General features: G+C 22.6%; 1 protein-coding gene across 1 annotated transcript in view; it reads left to right on the forward strand.

The window, feature by feature from the left end:
• The first annotated feature begins 200 nt into the window (after window positions 1-200).
• The window catches only part of side-III (sidestep III), a 29,231-nt gene continuing 10,677 nt past the window's right edge, over window positions 201-18,754 (forward strand). The window contains exons 1-7 of the mRNA XM_011498233.1: window positions 201-297; window positions 4,896-5,028; window positions 11,407-11,615; window positions 14,028-14,138; window positions 14,974-15,177; window positions 17,095-17,240; window positions 18,579-18,732. Of these exons, the coding sequence (XP_011496535.1) occupies window positions 201-297; window positions 4,896-5,028; window positions 11,407-11,615; window positions 14,028-14,138; window positions 14,974-15,177; window positions 17,095-17,240; window positions 18,579-18,732 (1,054 nt within the window). The remainder of the gene's footprint in view (window positions 298-4,895; window positions 5,029-11,406; window positions 11,616-14,027; window positions 14,139-14,973; window positions 15,178-17,094; window positions 17,241-18,578; window positions 18,733-18,754) is intronic.

Here is an 18,754-nt window from a genome sequence, read left to right on the forward strand (position 1 = left end):
GCGCTCGATACATCGGCCGCAATAGCGGCGGGGGCGCCGCCACCCCCGTGCGACCTCGGGCCACAATGGGAGGAGGCAGGGCTAATGGCCCAGCTCCCAGTATTGGGGGCCGAAGAGGCCGATAAGTACCGGCTAAGGAAGCAGGGGGCCGGTTATGCTTGGGACGGACTTCTCACTGGCGCTTATCCAGGAAGCTCGGCATGGCGAGGCCTCGGACGGCGTTCGGCATCCTCGTCCTCGGGCTCGTCACCGCGCTGCTCGACGCCAGCGGCAATTGGGATCGAGACGACGATTCGGGTAATAATTAATGATGTATATACATTCCACATGTCCTATTGTAGCTTATCTATAGGATATACAGCTCGACTACCTTCCCACTATGAACGCAATTATACAAGAGTAATGGCAAATTCAGGGCCTCTTATTTCTCTTCCATAGTGTGATGTTCGAATGCTTCTTATTAGTGCTACTGTTGCTGTGTTCTAATGAACGTCAGGCTATTTGACAGAATATAATTAAGGCTCGAAAAACCAGACGCACCTTTCTAATTATTTTGACTGTACTTCTAGTTTTCTATTACATGGAATTAGCTTCTTAGACTAAAATGCTTTTACACTAGATCGATTATTTAAAGTACAACATTTTATAAGAAATAATTTTATAGAAAATTATATAAGAGTCTATGAAGAAAAGAGAGCAATAGTGAGATTCAGAGAGAAAGAGAGAAAAAAGACAGAGAGCAGACACAAACAGCAAGATATAGTCGTTGGATACTTTTACAAATTCATCAACGAAAAAGTAATCATATTATATATGTTTAATCGAATATCTATTTCAAATACCCCATATAATAAAAAAAATATTTATATTCGCTTGAATTCAATTCGTAATAAATAAAGTTTGCATATAGATATTATAATTAATGTATTATAGTTATATAAAATTTTCTTGTCCAAATTTATTACAATATTATGTATTCTTAAATATATTATTTAAATAAAATTTTTTTTGATACAAAAGCTTTAGCTTTCTACTATACTTGTATATAATGTAAATTAAATTTATGCTTTGTACTAATTATTTGGCTTCTTTAAGGAGCTGATTTTAGATAATAAGATTTCAAACATGCTTTATTTGTATGCTTATGTTTATATGTGCGCGCATAAATACGTGACTGTGTAAATATTTATACATATACTTATATATATATATATATATATATATATATAAATATATATATATATATATGTATGTGAAGAAGTTCGGTAATAATCATATACCACAAATAAAACTAAAAGTACTTTAAACTCTAATTTTAATCGAATTTGAATGATTCTTATAATAAATGAAAATTATAAAAATCAAAAAATATATATACAATGACATAGATTTTAAGTTAATTACGAATTTATACAATTATGAGAAATAGTTAATTGTAAATACTTGACTTACATAAATTATTTTTATTACAAAATTTATTTATCTTTATATTAAATTTAATGTAATTCAATTCAATACAATATATAAAACTTAACATTAAAATTAATTAATGTATATAATAATTATAGTATATAATTCAAATTAAAACTGAAATTATAAATATAGGCTATTCAAATAATTTAACGATGATTTAACTGATAAGTTAATCAATGTTGTTAACCGTTAATCAGCATATTCATATAAATTTCGTGATTTTTAATACATATTTTAAACAAAATTATTGTAAATACAATAAAATGTCTTAATTATTAATTATATATATAAATATTGCACACGAATGACAATGTAATATACGAATATTAATAATCCATCTGAGTAACGACAGTTCGAATATACCCCATTAGTTTAAAAGCTTTATATATTTACCAGTCGCAACAATGCCAGTAAAGATGAAAATAAATTTGTGTTAATTAGGTTATAAGGTAATATTTTGTTTGAAATTGAATGTAGTAGAGCTATTCTGTTAGCAGCGGCGATATAATGTTTGCCTTGTTATCGTTGAGTTCGTATTTGTTCTGTTGTAACCAACCATCCGAGTTCAACTTATCAAGCTCCACACTCGCTAATCCACTGGCCCTTACCTTACACCTTATGTATAGCGTACTCGTAAATTCTTAAACCGGATCTGCTGGCATATAGTTGCGGCCTAATCAGACTTGCGCGTCCCTACGTGAATTATTCATGAAACGCTATTGTGAATCAAACACTCTTAATAATGTCGGTTGTGATAGTATTTTATCACTGCCCGAGCGTAGCCATTTTAATCTACTGGCTTGATGCAGATAACCAACCGTGATATCGTATTCGCCTAGCCGCATTAATAATTGAGATATCTGTCATTGATGATCTCAACCTCTCTCCTGCCCAGATCTTACAATCCTCCTTACCCTTGTCAATCTAATCACAGCATTGTTGTATTGAAGAATGGATTCCAATGTAGATAAATCTTATATATTTGATAATACTTATAAAGTTGTAATGATAAATTTTTGTTATTTTTAATTACATTTAGAAAATTCAGATAAAATCTATTTTTAATGAGGTTTAAATAATGAAATATTATTATATACATAATTTATCTAAAAAGGTCAAATCTGTTATTGAATTTGTAATGTAATTAATTGGCTTATTATTATTGAATCCTGTAAAATAAATTGTATACAAATTAAATAAAATTGTATAATGAAAATAGAATATAGTCAATTCAAATATTATATCCACTTTTATGTGGTATTATAATATTATAAATATTAATTTTTATTCAATTATATATAGAAATGTTTAGAATCTGAAAATATTGATTTACTTTAATATTTAATATATTAAGTGACATTTTGAGTTAATTTATTTATTAATTATATTAAATTTTTACAATATCGATTTTTGTTATATATTTTAATAGAATAACCTATGCAAAGTTTCATAACAAATATATAGATTTTATCTGTAATATATTTTCACGTTATTATTTATCTTATAAAACGTATTGTAAATTTATTCATATATTCGAAAATTATTTACATATTTTTCATTTATTCAAATATTTTTAACTCGTATAGTACAAGTATAGTAACAATTATGTTCTTCAACATATATATTTAAATAAAATTTAAACTACTTTATTAACATTAAATTTGAATATCAATAAATTTCATATTTAATTACAATTTTTAATTATGATTTTGTTTTGAAAACATAGGTGATGTTAGTATTGTTTTCATTCAAATAATATACTATCTGCTGTAATAATATATATTATAACTAATAGTATGTATTTGAGTATATATAAATATTATAAGTATTTTAAGTATTTACAATGTTATACAATTTATAACTGATTCAGAGCGATAGCAAAATATTATCCATAAGTGAATAACATACATTAAATACGAACTTATTTATTCGTTATAAAATGTTTTGGTTACATATGAATGGTAAGAGAATATGTGGGACTTACATTATTTTAGTTATTAATTTAATGATAGACATAAATGCAATATTCAATATAACAATATTTTATGAATTATTATGGAGATATATATTGAACAATTTATGATAAAGGTATTAAATGTATCAAACAAAAATAAGGAGTTCATAATATGCTGATTATATAGAATATTTATTGTTTAATTACATGAATGTTTTACGATAATAATAATAGTACAAGTTTTCCATAATATATCATTAAAAATGTAATGAAAAATAAAAATATTATCTTCATGTATATAAAAATTTATTAAATATCTACTTAAACATGTATAAATAAATAATGTTTAGAACATTATATTCTAATAATAATATATCAAAAGTATAAGAGTATGAGGGATGATGTATATTTTTAACATTATAATTTTAAATGTACGTATAAGCTACGTTAATGTATTAAATAATTGTATCGATAAATGTAATAATCACGATATTTGAAGAAAACATAACGATAAGTAATACGTGATTTTACACTACCAGTAATTTAACTCAAAATCTTTTATTTGAAGGATAGATGCACTTTACATCACCCAGTTAATCATATATGATATATATTTTATTCTAATTGATTTTGTATTCTACTTGTACTAATTGAATATCTATAGAATATTACAAATATGACAATATTTCATAATGTGATATGTAGTTTGTAAATCAGAAGTTAATCTGAATTTCGTTTAAAATTTTTTTTTTAATCTTACAATCATTAAGAAACATTATAAAATATGAATCAATAAATTGTGCTTTATATATTGTTAATCTTTCGTTTACAACTTTAATTATATAATTTAAATTGGTTCAAAGTAATTTTATTTTATAAGCATTATTTATATTATAAATTGTAAATTTAATAAAATAATAAATAAAACTATCAAAAATAGGATTTATTATTTATTATATATCGTTATAAATTAAATACTTCTGATTGATTTCTTAAAGAAAAAAAAATATGTATAGATTCGAAAAATAAGCCTTTTAGTAATATGCAATTTATAAAATATAATATAATCTTGAAATAAATTTTTATATCATATATTATCTTCCAATAATTTTATACATTTTAAATATAATTAAACGATAAGAAATTGAATTATATTATTGGTTTCCTGCTATTCTTATTTTAAAAAAAATTAAGTTGTAAAAGTATATTTGTAGAATCAACAGAAATATTTAGAGAGAAATCGAAATAAACCAAATTTAATGAACTTTTTATTAGAAGATATTAGTATGTCATTTAAAAAACTTTAGAATACTTTAGAAAAACAATAAATATAATATTTATCAAGCACCCTTAGCGCTTTAATAATATTTTTTTGATAATTTTATACATAATAGATGTAAACTAATAATAGAAAAATGTAGCTTTTAAAACGTTATAATGTTAATAAATAAAAATTCAATTTATCCAGTGACGACGATCGACGTGAGTGCAGTCCTTGGGCGCACTGCATCCTTGCCTTGTGACATTGAGCCGTCCACACGAGACGATCGGGTTTACATGGTACTTTGGTTTCGTGAAACTTCAGTAAAGTCAATCTACAGGTTTGTATTATGAATCGTAAACGAAATAGTAGTTACTATATATTTTAAAATATATCATCTATTATTATTCTATCAATTATTTTAAATTATCATCTATCATATTATCATTTAAAGGAATTATTATTCCATCCATTATTTATTATTCTTTTTATTATTATCCTTTTAAAAACGAACATTAAAAAACTTTACATTTCCTCCTTATTCAATATTCTATAAACACAGATATCCAACTTTGAATGCCTACGAATACGATCAAATTTAAATTATATTATTTACGTATTATAATATAAAACTTACTACTTTATTAAAAACATTTTCACTCATTTTCTAACATACCAATTATTATCACGATAATTATTTGGAAGTTTTATTTAAATATTTTAATTTTATTATTACATAGTAATATAATTATCAAGTATAATTAAATGAATTTAAATAGTTCGAAAATATGATGAATTTTCACATATTACTATTTTATGATTTTTAGATCAAATGTATTATTTTCTTTAATTTAATGAAATGATATTCATTAAATAAACTTGATAAGATTATTGTTATTTTAAATTTAGAAATTTTATTTTCATTAAATTTATGCATAATTATTTAAAACCATTTTCCAATGTTCTTCTTTGAATGTTAAACTGTGGAGAAAAACACTTTAGAACGAAATTACAGAAAATTTATGATACAGTTGAATTTCTAAATGAAAATTAAAATTGGAATTTTATTTTATTTACTTTTATAATTCAAAATATAAATATTCAAATAATAATTGTAAAATAATAATTTTATAATTATATTTTTTAATTTGATTGGTTTTGATGAATCTTGTTTAAGATTGGATTTATGTATTAGATTGTCGCAAGATTAAAAAGTAGAGTTTTCTTATAAATTTCTCCAAGTTTTAGAGTAATTTATAGGTACTTTTGTTGCCAAATCATAGCCAGTTGAAACAGATTTTGCTTTTAAGATTTTAAATTTTACATTTCAACAAAAATTTACCATTCTTCTGAATATTTATGGTAATAACAATAATTTATACTAATTTTATATCTAATTTTTTAAATTTATTTGTTTTTTATAAAACTTATTCATTATTGCAGTAAACAGTATTCATCATATAATTGTTTTTTTATTTATACTTTTATATATATTAACAATAATTAATTTTATACTTAGAAATATTAATTTCCATAAAGCTCAAAGTCTTTTATATAAACAATAGTCAAGAGTAATACTGTGTTTTAATTGATATTTTTATGTTGTGTTTTAATCGTCATATTCATTTTAAGTTAAACAAACCAATAAAATCAGTATAATTGTAGCTTATTTGTATTAATTTTTTACAAAAGTATAATGAAATTTATAATTACATTCATAAAAAAAACCTAAAGAAAAACTAAAATAAATAATTATTTTTGAAATACAAAAATTAATTTTCATAGAATATATTTTTGCGCATACAATTTTCTCATCTTTCTTTATATATCCGTGATTTCTACCTATTTTGTCTGAATTCTTAATGCGAAATTAAAATATTTGTCTTTGACAATAAGAATTATGATACGATAGTTTGCTTTCAAGTTGCGTATATATGGCATGGAAAGAATGAAAGTTGTTCATACATCCATTCTTATCACATTATCTACTCTATTGTTTATTCTCACTAACAATCTATTATACTTTTATACACTAACAGTATTTTGTAGTTTTTTATGATTAACTTTGTCGATGTAGTAGTATCCATTTTATAATTTTTTTAGTTTAGTGTATCGCCGTGGATTTTATAACGACAATTCGAATTAATTTTATAATTTATGAATCGTTTAAACGTTCAATTACTAATATTTTCCTCATTATTTTAGATTGAAATGTCTTTAAGGTAAATATTTTTTCTGTTTCTGTATTCTCTAAAGTAATTCAGTTTATAATTCATGTCTAATTTGTGTGCATTTTTGTTTTTCATTATTATATTGTATATAAAAGTTTTGTTTAAATTATTGATGCATTTTTAATATTATACTAAAATGTAGTAGATCAACACAGATCATCTTAATTTAAATGTAACTGACTATAATATAAATTAAATAAAATTAAAAATTAATTAATAAAGAAGTTGGAAGGAAACTAAATCAAATATTTTCTATCGCGTATTATATATTTATTAATGCATGCTTTAATAAAATTAATATTTTTTTAAAAATTTGTTTGAAAGTTTTAAATTTCAATATTTTATCATTCACTAATACTCATCAATACAAGCAATACAAATATATATATATATAATAATTAAAATACAAGGTACTATTTATATTTTTTTTCAATCTTCTTTATTATTCAGTAGTATCTCGTTATTCACAAATGAATTAAAATTAAAGTAAATTAAAAAATATATTTAAAATAAAGGTAACTGCTATTAACTCTAAAAATAGCTATTTTTATTATTCTTAAAATGATAATATAGTTTATAATATCTTATTATCATAAATAATTTTTTAATATTCGAATTGATGAATATATTATCAGTTACGAGTAGTATCATTGGTTAGAGTAGTATAAAATTTATTCAAATAAAATTAATTCTTAGATTAAACTTTTATTTTATGTGAGAAGTAATATATATAATTTTTTTCTAAGGCTATAAATTGAAGTTTATAGTTGTGTAAAATCACTGCTATATATATCTCACATACGATGATTCAGTATTATATATATATATATATAATTAAATAAATATTCAATTGTTATAATAAGTTTTATAATAATGATCTTAATAATAATTAATAAACTTTTCAGCTTTTGCTGAAAATTTAATCTATTATAGGTGGTTTATTAATCGATTGAGACTCAATGTTTTTGACTCATCAATCAGTTGTGTTGTTACGATTCCGTAAATTTTACGGCAAAATCCCTTTTTATATAATCCTCCATTCGTCAAATATCGAATGCTGTATGTAACTCTCTCATCTATTATATATATAAAGGTCAGTTCAATGTAGCCACCAAAGTTAAAATGCATTTACCAAATAATTTCTAATCACATTTATAAAATTCAACTTTTGATTTTACTATCTTTTAATATGATTTTTTGTACTTGCATAAAAAGTATCCTTCTATTTCTATCTTTATTTTATCACAAATATCATATAAAAATGTAAATGCATTATGAACTGACTTACTATGTATTCATAAAAAATTGTCTATATGAAAGTAGAAAAAATGAAATAATATTAATATACAGTGGGAGTATTAATTTGTGTATAAAATTTGATAAATTAGTAAAATTTTTAAATATTCTAATAAATACATTGTTGTAATGTGAGTAAAAGTGTGGCACAAAGGTTAATAGGTATAATAAGTTTCCAAGAATAAAGAGCAGTTTTTCAACGTTATTATGAAAGATATTGAATAATTTTTATCAAACAGTATTGGTTGGCGCATAACACAAGCGCATTTCCTGGAATTTTGTATAAATTTAATAGTAGAAGGCAAACCAAATTAATATTTAAATAGAACAGATATACTTGATATTAAATTGAATCATTTGAAAATAATACAATGATGTTATACGATAAAAACATGTATAATTTTATTTACAATAACAACTTAATGATATCTAAATTATTTTTAAAAAACATGGTTATAAATAATATTCAACATCAATAAGTATTTTCTTAAAAATAAATATAATATATATAATAAATTTTTGTATATCATAAATATTACTATTATTTTATATTTTAAAATTAAAGTTATACTGTTATTAAGTAACCGTTTTAAAAAATTATGTTAAAAATATTAATCTACCAGAAGAATTATATATTTACTTTTAATGATAATGACACAAGTATATACTTTGCATGATATTTTAATAATACTTTATTTATAATAAAATGAATACATTCAAATATTCTTTAAAAAAATGAAATAATTTACTAATTCGTAAAAGGACACGTTTGAACAACAATTAAGAGAGAATGTATTTATATTAAAAAATAAAGTTTATCGTTTGTGGCGCATTTGTATTTTGTCACAGTACATAGTGTACAAATAATTTTTATAGAAATAATAAACGCAAATTGTACATACAAAATTTTATTCAAAGATGTGAGATTACTGTTTTATTGCAATTATAGGGATAGTGAAGAAGATATATAAAGAGAAATCGCGACTTTGGCTTAACGGTAAATACATTTTGTACGATAGTCTAACCTCGATTTTTTTTCATAATGAATTAAGCAAAAGCAAGTATATGCAGGTTGAACTGTATATAAAAGAATGAACGATGTTATAAAATTATTATACGGGTTTGAACAGAAGAAATGAAAGGAAGAGAGTATTAGTGAGTAGCTTCCTTCATATGTGGATTTTTCGACTGTTTGAATTCAATAGAAATTTGTACGAATGCCAATCTGCAGAGCAGTTCAGAATATTTTTATTTAATACAATTTAGAACCATGAAAAACCCAATAATTGAAGTAAATTGTGTTTTTAATATCGCTCAAATATCATTCTTTTATTTCCATCCATGAATATACTAATTATACAATAGAATATTAGATTATTGGCGCCAATATTTTGAAAAAATGTATTTACGATTATAGCCTGATATGCATAATAATTTTATATAAATAACAATAAATTAATATATACTTGTATCAACAATAAAATGTTTTCATTGTAAGTACTAAATATCATCGTATAATTTAATTCACTTGTTTTCATTTACCTAGTGGCAATTATTTAAAAACGTTGAATTTGATATTTTAATACAAATCCTTTATTTCATATTTGTCATATAGAGACCGTAATATAATATGAGTTTATCAAATTCAGACATTTAAACATGCCGCCGAAAATTATTGTAAAAAAATAATTTCTTTTGTGAATTACGAAAATTTTATTTTTTATAGAAAAATTTCATAATTTCTAATTCGAATAAGTTCAAAACATAAAATTTTTAATAATATGAAATAAAGTACCAAAAAGAATATATATTTGATGAACTGGAATGTTAAAAAATAAAATTACGTTTCATTTATTTCAAAGATTCTAATTTTTATATTAAATAAAAAAATGTTTCAATACAATTCAAAATAAATTTTAAATTTTTTAATTTTTGACTCAATTTAAAATTTCTTATGATATTTATAAAACAAATTAAATAAATACTAAAATTTTTATATAATAATCACTAATTTATGTATTAAAAATGAATATGTTTAAATAGTTAAAAATTGATGGTAATAGGTAGTAAAGCAATGAAAATCAAAAAACGTAGCAATTTAATTATTTATTTTATAAGTTTCTAAATTTATTCATTCAAAATCAAATATGGAATATATTTGTTTTAATTTAAATAAATAAAAATTAGACAACGATTATTTATTTTCTTTAAATTCCACATATAGTTCTGTGTAGTTAATAATTATATAATAAAAGGAAAGTTTATTCTAGTTCTATCTTTACACGATTTTGTATTCTTGTAATAAGTCTTTTAAATTATGTGGTAGTTGTTGAAAAATAAAAATAAAAATTTCTCTTAATTATTTATATATATATATACATATATATATATATATAAATAATATTGTATTCATGAAGTTAATCACGAATGTGTGACAAATAGGATTATTAACACTTACAGAAGTTAAGAATCTATAACAAGCAAAGCCATTAACACAAGACTTGAATACTTCATTTTTCTTGATAAATTTTATTTTGATTGAAACTAATACTTAATAAACTTTCAATACTTTTTAATATATAATTTTAATTCATAATAGCTTACATGCCAGTATTTTAATTTTGCCTCTGACTATACATTCCGATGGAAATCTATTGAAATCAACATACTTTACTTGGAAATTCAAGATATAATTATATTTTATATTTTATATTTATAAATATATTTATTATTTATATTATTATTTGAACTTTTCAAATGTCATAGTAAAATTATTAAAAAATTATATAAATTATATATTTCATACTTTTTATATTTATATTAAATTAATCTAATATAAAGTGTAATTATAATAAACATTAAGAATTTTATAAACTCTTTTCATTTCACTATTCAATTACTTTGATTTAATTTATGTATTAACATAAAAAGAATTTTTTTAGTGAAATTACATATTTCTGAAAAATACTAAAATAAATAACTCGAAATAATTCATTCAATTTCCTTATTATTGGCATATATTTTTTTTCATATGGCATATTTATCTTTTTGAAAAACTCTATTTCAATTTTCTAGTGTTATTATATTATATTGTTGAAAATAAAGTGTACGAGTATTTTTCTCTTCATACCAATCTAAACATAACTATAAATAAATGGTGGGTGACTCAAGATAATTTCTTTTGTTCTTAGCTTTGATGTACGAGGAAGAGCTTATAATAAGGCACTAAATTGGTCGGATAATAATGCGATTGGGCCACGCGCTTACTTTACAACGCTGACGAAGCCTGCCGTCCTCGCTCTCGATGCTGTACAACTGAATGACGAGGGTATTTATCGTTGTCGTGTTGACTTCAAGAACTCACCCACGCGCAATTTTCAAGTCAATCTCACCGTCATTGGTAAGGACAACCACATCATTCATTTATTATACCCCCCCCCCATACTGATTCAACTATTCTACTCAAATATTTATCTTGACTTTAGATACTAAGAATAATTTTCTTTTATCTATTGACGGATTTTCTTTTTAATTTTTAGACATTCTTATTTGTAATATTATATTTACACTCCTAAGTGCTGTCTTTGTTGTTACATTTTCTATACAATTTATAAAGATGAGTATTATCATGTATTTAAATTTCAAATAAAATATAAATGCAAATGCAGTAAATATTGGACAATACATGCCTATGTTGAATTAATATTATATAGTTTGAGATTATTTCTAGATAATTTATTTCTTTTCTCTTTTTTTTACATACAGACACACAATATTTTAATTCTTTTCTAATTCTAGATCATTTATTTCCAGATATTAAAAAATGAATAATTAAAAATAATTAAAAAATATTTATGCAATAAAGTGGTTAATCTCTATTAGTATATTTGATACTATATTAGTATCAAATAGAAATTATATAAATAAAAAAGAAAGTTGAATTGATCTAATATATTGATTTAAATGACAAAATTATAACTAAAGTCAATTGTCTAAATTAAAATTCAATTATAATGATTTTTAGACTATTTATTTTAATACTGTATTGTTGTAATAAAGTAATATTATATAAAATTATTATTATACAAAACACTTTTATGTTTATAAAATCCATATTATTTTTTAAAAAACTATTTCTATAGAATTGGTCTTATACTAACAGACAGCAATTGATAAATTATGATAAATTATTTTTAAATGCAATAATTTTTCTCAAATACAATTTTACAGCTAAAATATCATTATTAGTAATAAAAAATAAAAAATGAATGTAGTACCCTCTTAAAATAATGTTACTATTGTACTTATAAAATAGTTATTCAGTTTCAATACATGTAATTACAAAAATATATTTAAGGTTTTATAAATATTTGTTTAAAGTATTTTTTATATAATAAGATATACACGTATACGTATTGTATCATACATATTGCTGGGCATATATAACAACTCATTGCATGTGTGCTTATTAATGTATCTATTTAATACTTGAATAATAATATTTGAATCATTATTAACAATAACTAAACGCCAAAACTTCATTGAAACAGTTAATTAAAATGTTTGAAAAATTTTTCTTCTCAATATCTTTTTCTCAGTGACGATATATTCTACCGATCTGTTTGAATATTTTATTTTAACTCCCTACTAAACAGAAAATTTTGTTGGAAATGCTTTGATTTCTCTTTCTCTCTCTCTCTCTCTCTCTCTCTCTCGCTCTCACTCTTTCTCTTTAAGCATTTGTAACGGCAATATTATTACATATAAAGCCCAAAAAATGAAATTTTATATTATTCTATTAATTTCACAATCCATTTGCAAAATATATATAAATAATTATTGGTATTAAAACTATTCAGATATAAATTCTATAAGTTGATTTATGTTTATTATTCAGTAATCAAAGTATTTAAAAGTTTTATAATAAAAGTATTTAGAACATTATAAAAAGGTATAAAATATTATCCTTAACTTAATAACTGAATCACCTCTCTATCCTATTGTAGGTAGAATCTGTAATATATATTGTTGAAGATGTAACTATGTAGATATGTGTAGATACTATGTAGACATGTATTATCGCAATGTTTTTTCTAAGTCACCTTTACCGTGTTCCTCCCCACTCCGAACCTTTGACATAGCCGTCTTCACCTATGTACACATGTTATTAAAATAAATTAAATTATAATATTTTACATTTATGACTAATCAATCTCCAATACGTCTTGTATAATAAGTTTCTATATTTCAATAAAACCGATTAGGTATTGTAAATTTTAATTATTTTATTTTAATTTACTTTTACGAAAAATTACAAAAATGATAATTCATGTTATGTTTTTTATGCAACTACGTATATGACTTTCTTTACTTCTGTTAATATTCTAATTTCATTAGCTATGCATATTCTAATAAATTACTATTATATTCTTCGATTATCAAGTACAAGATCATAATATTTTTAATTTTAAACGATTTATTTGAATGAGTGATATTTTAATCAAACTATTTTATAATATTGAAGTTCTCTCATTAAAAATGTTCATTTTTGTTAAATCTAATCATATTATACTATCACGAATAGTTTTTGAATAGATTAATAATTTCTTATAAAATTTATTCTGTTAAATAAATGTTAACGTTACTATATTATAATGTATACATATATGTTCTTAAAAAATTTTAAAAAGAACTTACAATTTATTGAATAGTAATAAAATAATATAATAATAAAGTCAAATTTGCATTTGCGTACTTTGTAGCAATTATAAATAATCATTACTCGTATTTTTTATAAATATTGTTTTTTTAGTTCCACCTCATCAATTGCTTATCTATAATAGTTCTGGAGCACAAGTGAAAGCAGTCATTGGGCCATATGAAGTTGGCATGCAGTTCAGTCTTATATGTGAAGTACGAGGAGGTAAAAATTTTTAAATATTTAATTTACTTTTTTTGTGAAAAATATATTCCACATTTTATAATTAGTGTAAACAATTATTCTAAGAAATCAGGTTTCATTTTAATTTGAATCATAAATTTATTTCTAAACTTTAAAGAAGCATCTTTTTAATTTAAAATTATTTTTGGATTTATATAAAATTAACATTTGATTTAAAATAAAATTTTGTTATTTATTATTTATTTAAAATGAATTTAGAGATTTTATAATACAATTTTATTGTAATTTCAAATGCAAATCTTTCAAATCTTGATTAAACTTAAAAATCATCATATCATAGAATAATATAATACAAATAGTATAATACAAAATTACCATTTCTATAAAGTAAAAATTAAACTTTGATTTATTACTGAAAATTAAAAAAAAAATAATAAATTTAGTAAACATTATTTTATTCACTTATAATTATTATTACAAGTGACTTACAACTTTTACTTTCCAAATATAATCGATTTAACAATTTAATAACATTTTTAGTCGTTTAAGTCCGTCGTTTAAAAAGCTTAATAATAATGATAGTGATAATGTTCATAATATATAGTAGTGGTCATGATGTAAAGTAAATTTTAATATGCACCAACATAATTTAAATATTACTTCTTAATAATATTTAGAATTTCTAATATTGAGTAGAAGTTCAGCAATATAAGCATTGATATTCATATGTAGTCTCGTCGTCTTTTCAAGTGTACTTACTCTATACGGTAAAACCAAATGTATTTGACAAAATAAAGAGTTTACGGTCACGGCTGTTGCTATTGCTAAATCTGTTTGATATGGAATTGGTTTATAGGGAAACCGATACCGGTAGTATCTTGGTACATGAATGAAAAAGAGGTGGCGGGACGCATCGACGAGACCAGTAACACGATTGTGGTCAACAGACTCATCGTTCCACAACTGAAAAGGGAGCACCTCAATACCACATACAAATGTAGGGCATCCAATACAAATCTGATGTCTCCTCTAGAAAAAACTGTACTTTTAGATGTCCACCGTAAGTTCATTTTATGTATTACTGTAGATCATATAATCTACTTTACTCTTAAATCATTGTTTATATCTTTCTGATTAATAGAATAATTGCCAATAAACGAAAGTCTTTTAAGCTTACTTTTGATTTTTTTATGTGATTCTTCGTAAATAATTTGATTCAATAATAAAATAGATATTAAAAAATATAGGTACATCAATTTATTCAAGTCAATATAGGTTAATATAAATATTATTTATAGGAATAAAAATTAGTCATAAAATCTTTATATTATAAAAAATTAATTTAATGTTTAAAACCCGTTTTGAAAATATTGTATATTGAGAAGAAGATATTTAAAATTCTATATGAACAGTATCATCGAATTTAAATTAAAAGAAAATTATCAAAATTTACGATTTTTTACTCTATATCCAGTTCCTTCAAAACATAGAACATAAAGATATGAAAAATAATTAATTACTAAATAATAGAATCTCATAAAAGAACTATATGAAATTTTGATATTTTATTAAAAAATGTTTTACGATAGTTCCTAATTTTTAAGATAAAAATTAAATGATAAAATTGTGCTTTAAATAATTGTTTACTTTGTATACAATTTAATATTAGTCACTAATTACTTAATTGCAATAAAACTGTTATAATTTGTTATTATAAATAATAATAAAAAATATTGTCTACATTATTCTTTTATATTATTATTATATTTATAGTTTTGAACTTCGAAAGTAATTAAATGATATTTTTTTACTCAGGCATTGTACGGTTCGGTGGCTAATATCAATCATAATATATATCTAATCTATGAATATGAGAGTATCTATCTATCTAAATTATTTTCTATCTATTTAAATCTACTTCATATTTATAACATATCTATCCTTTTCTTCTTTCCTGCATCTACATACTTTGACAAAACATTAATTTCTATTATTTATTTAAAAATTGATTATTTATTATAGTACTGATTTGTTTGATAAATTATAGAAAGATTTAAATTATTTAATTAACTAATAGTTATGATTTAATTCAGTTTTTACGTACTATGAAATTCAATTAATATGCCATACCAATGTAAAATTATCATTGAAATTATTTGTATAATACAATTGATGTATAGGGTTTAAAATAATATTACATCTTATTCTATTTCAAATTATAACTTAAAATAATAATGCTTTATACAATATTCGAAAAAATATAAAAATCAGAAATATGAATTCAGGATTATATATATTTAGAAGATTTTTTGCTAATTTTTCTTCTCATTTTTATCTAATATCTTAGGATAATTAATTACTAACATTATTTATCTATGTTAATAAAAATACAATAACGAAGTATTAAAAATTTATAAACGTTGAAGATAATTGAAAATAGAATAATGAATAAGATTCAATTGTTAACATTATTTATCGTAAAGGTAAATTTATTATATCAATTGAAAATCTTTATACACTTAGATATTTTAAAGATAAAAAAATTTATGACAAATTGAAAAATATTTAATAAATCTTACAACGCTTATTAAAAAATACATTTCTATTTACAACATGAAATGTGTTGAAATATTTTTATTTGACAATTTTTAATTTGACAATAAGTACACCATTAAATAATTAGATGTATGATAAAGTATTTAACGAGAAATCCTTATATTCTGAATTTAATATTTCATTACCGGTGATTTTACATTGAATATCTAAAGAAAGCATTTCACTAAAAATCAATATCTATAAAGTCAATCATACCATGTCAAATAGAATTAACACTATATGAAAATAACAAATCCTTATATGTTTTAAATGTCCATTTTCTTCCATTTTTTCCTATTAGTCTAAACTTTTCATTGCTTTTCCCTAAATTATGCTTGCATACAATTAAGTTTATTTTTATAATAATATTGACCTATTATAGTAAAACCCATGTCCGTAAAAATACTGACAAAGCCGCCAATCATGGAAGCCGAGAAGGACTATTCGATCGCATGCGAGACGAAGGGCTCGCATCCGAAGGCGAAAATCACGTGGCTTAAGGCAAATACACCGTTCATGAGTGCCCGGGTATGTTGTATGCACATATTTTATCATTATTAAACATTAGTCAAGTCTTGGCACTCGCCAACAACTCAATTAATGCTATGTGAATGTATATTATTTACTCTTTATGTTCATCAGTTTAGTTTTTTTAAATATATTTTTTGTTTAAACAAAGAAGACCCATGAATATTATAAAAAAGAGTAAAAAAAATATGTGATTCAATAAATATTATTTCTATTTCAAAATCTACATCAATAACATGCGTTTTTCTGATTTAGTCATACATTATTATCTTTTATATAGTACTCGTTATTCAAATAATTGGAGTTATAATTCTTATTTGAATTTTTCAAATGATTAGTTTCAATCTGCAGCAAAAATTTTTCTCTTTTATTTATTATTTTTGTATAACTTTTAAACGAAATGTATTATGTATATGTAGAACAATATGTAGATGACTTTTTGATTCTTTGAATATATAAATTTTTAAATATTTTTTAACTGTATTATATATAGTATAAAAGTTATATATAGTAAATTATATATAGGATAAAAATAAACTATGTAAAATCATGTGTAATTTGAAAATAATAGTTACATTTTATTAAGAAATTTATAATTAAAAAATTAATCATTTGTCATAATGAAATTAATAATAATTTGTATTTAACACTATATTAAAATTAATAATTTCTCAATTAAGTAAGAATATTCTAACTTCATTATTATATTTAAACTTTTATATAACGAAGCCTTGTGATTATGAATTTTCAATAATGTTAAATTGAATATTTTGTTATACTTTAATTTAAAATGCAATATTCTTTCTAACGATTAATCAATAAATTATATATTTATTAAAATTCTATACAACTATGGTAAATTAAAAATATTTAATAATAAATAAATTCTATATTAACTGAAATAAGAGAATGGTTACTGTAAATGAATTATAGACCGAATAAATATTTCTTTTGTAATAAACGATATTTCTTTTAATTAAAATATTAGTTTCTAATTGCTCACAAATTAAAATGATCATATTACATTTAAGATTGACAAAGCAATAGGTCAAATTGCTTAAAAATATGTTATAAAAATTTAAATAATTTTAATCATCATTAGCGGAATTCACTCACCCAACCATAATATCGCTGTGAATATGCATTAGTATCCGCTTTCAAGATAGGTGAAGGAAAAGGGTTTGCTTGTCTCGATGTGATTGACAATTAGATCCGCGATAATAACTCCTTCAGACCCGTTGTAATCTCATCAAGCATTAAAATACGACAGGGATGAAAAAGGGAAAAGACTTTCTAGGTTCAAATAACCTCATGACGCACTTTTGTTGTGTTGAGCAGGTAATGGAGGATGGGGATGACTCGACACTAGTTCTGAGTACACTAATGTTTTCGCCACTGCCGGAAGATCACGGAGAGATCCTCAAGTGCCGCGGAGAGAATCCAGCCCTTTCAGGCGCCTTCCTCGAGGACTCCTTCCACATGAACGTCGTCTGTAAGTATGCCGACGTTTAAAG

The sequence above is a fragment of the Ceratosolen solmsi genome, unplaced genomic scaffold, assembly GCF_000503995.2.
Source record: "Ceratosolen solmsi marchali unplaced genomic scaffold, CerSol_1.0 scaffold14, whole genome shotgun sequence".
Taxonomy (NCBI): domain Eukaryota; kingdom Metazoa; phylum Arthropoda; class Insecta; order Hymenoptera; family Agaonidae; genus Ceratosolen; species Ceratosolen solmsi.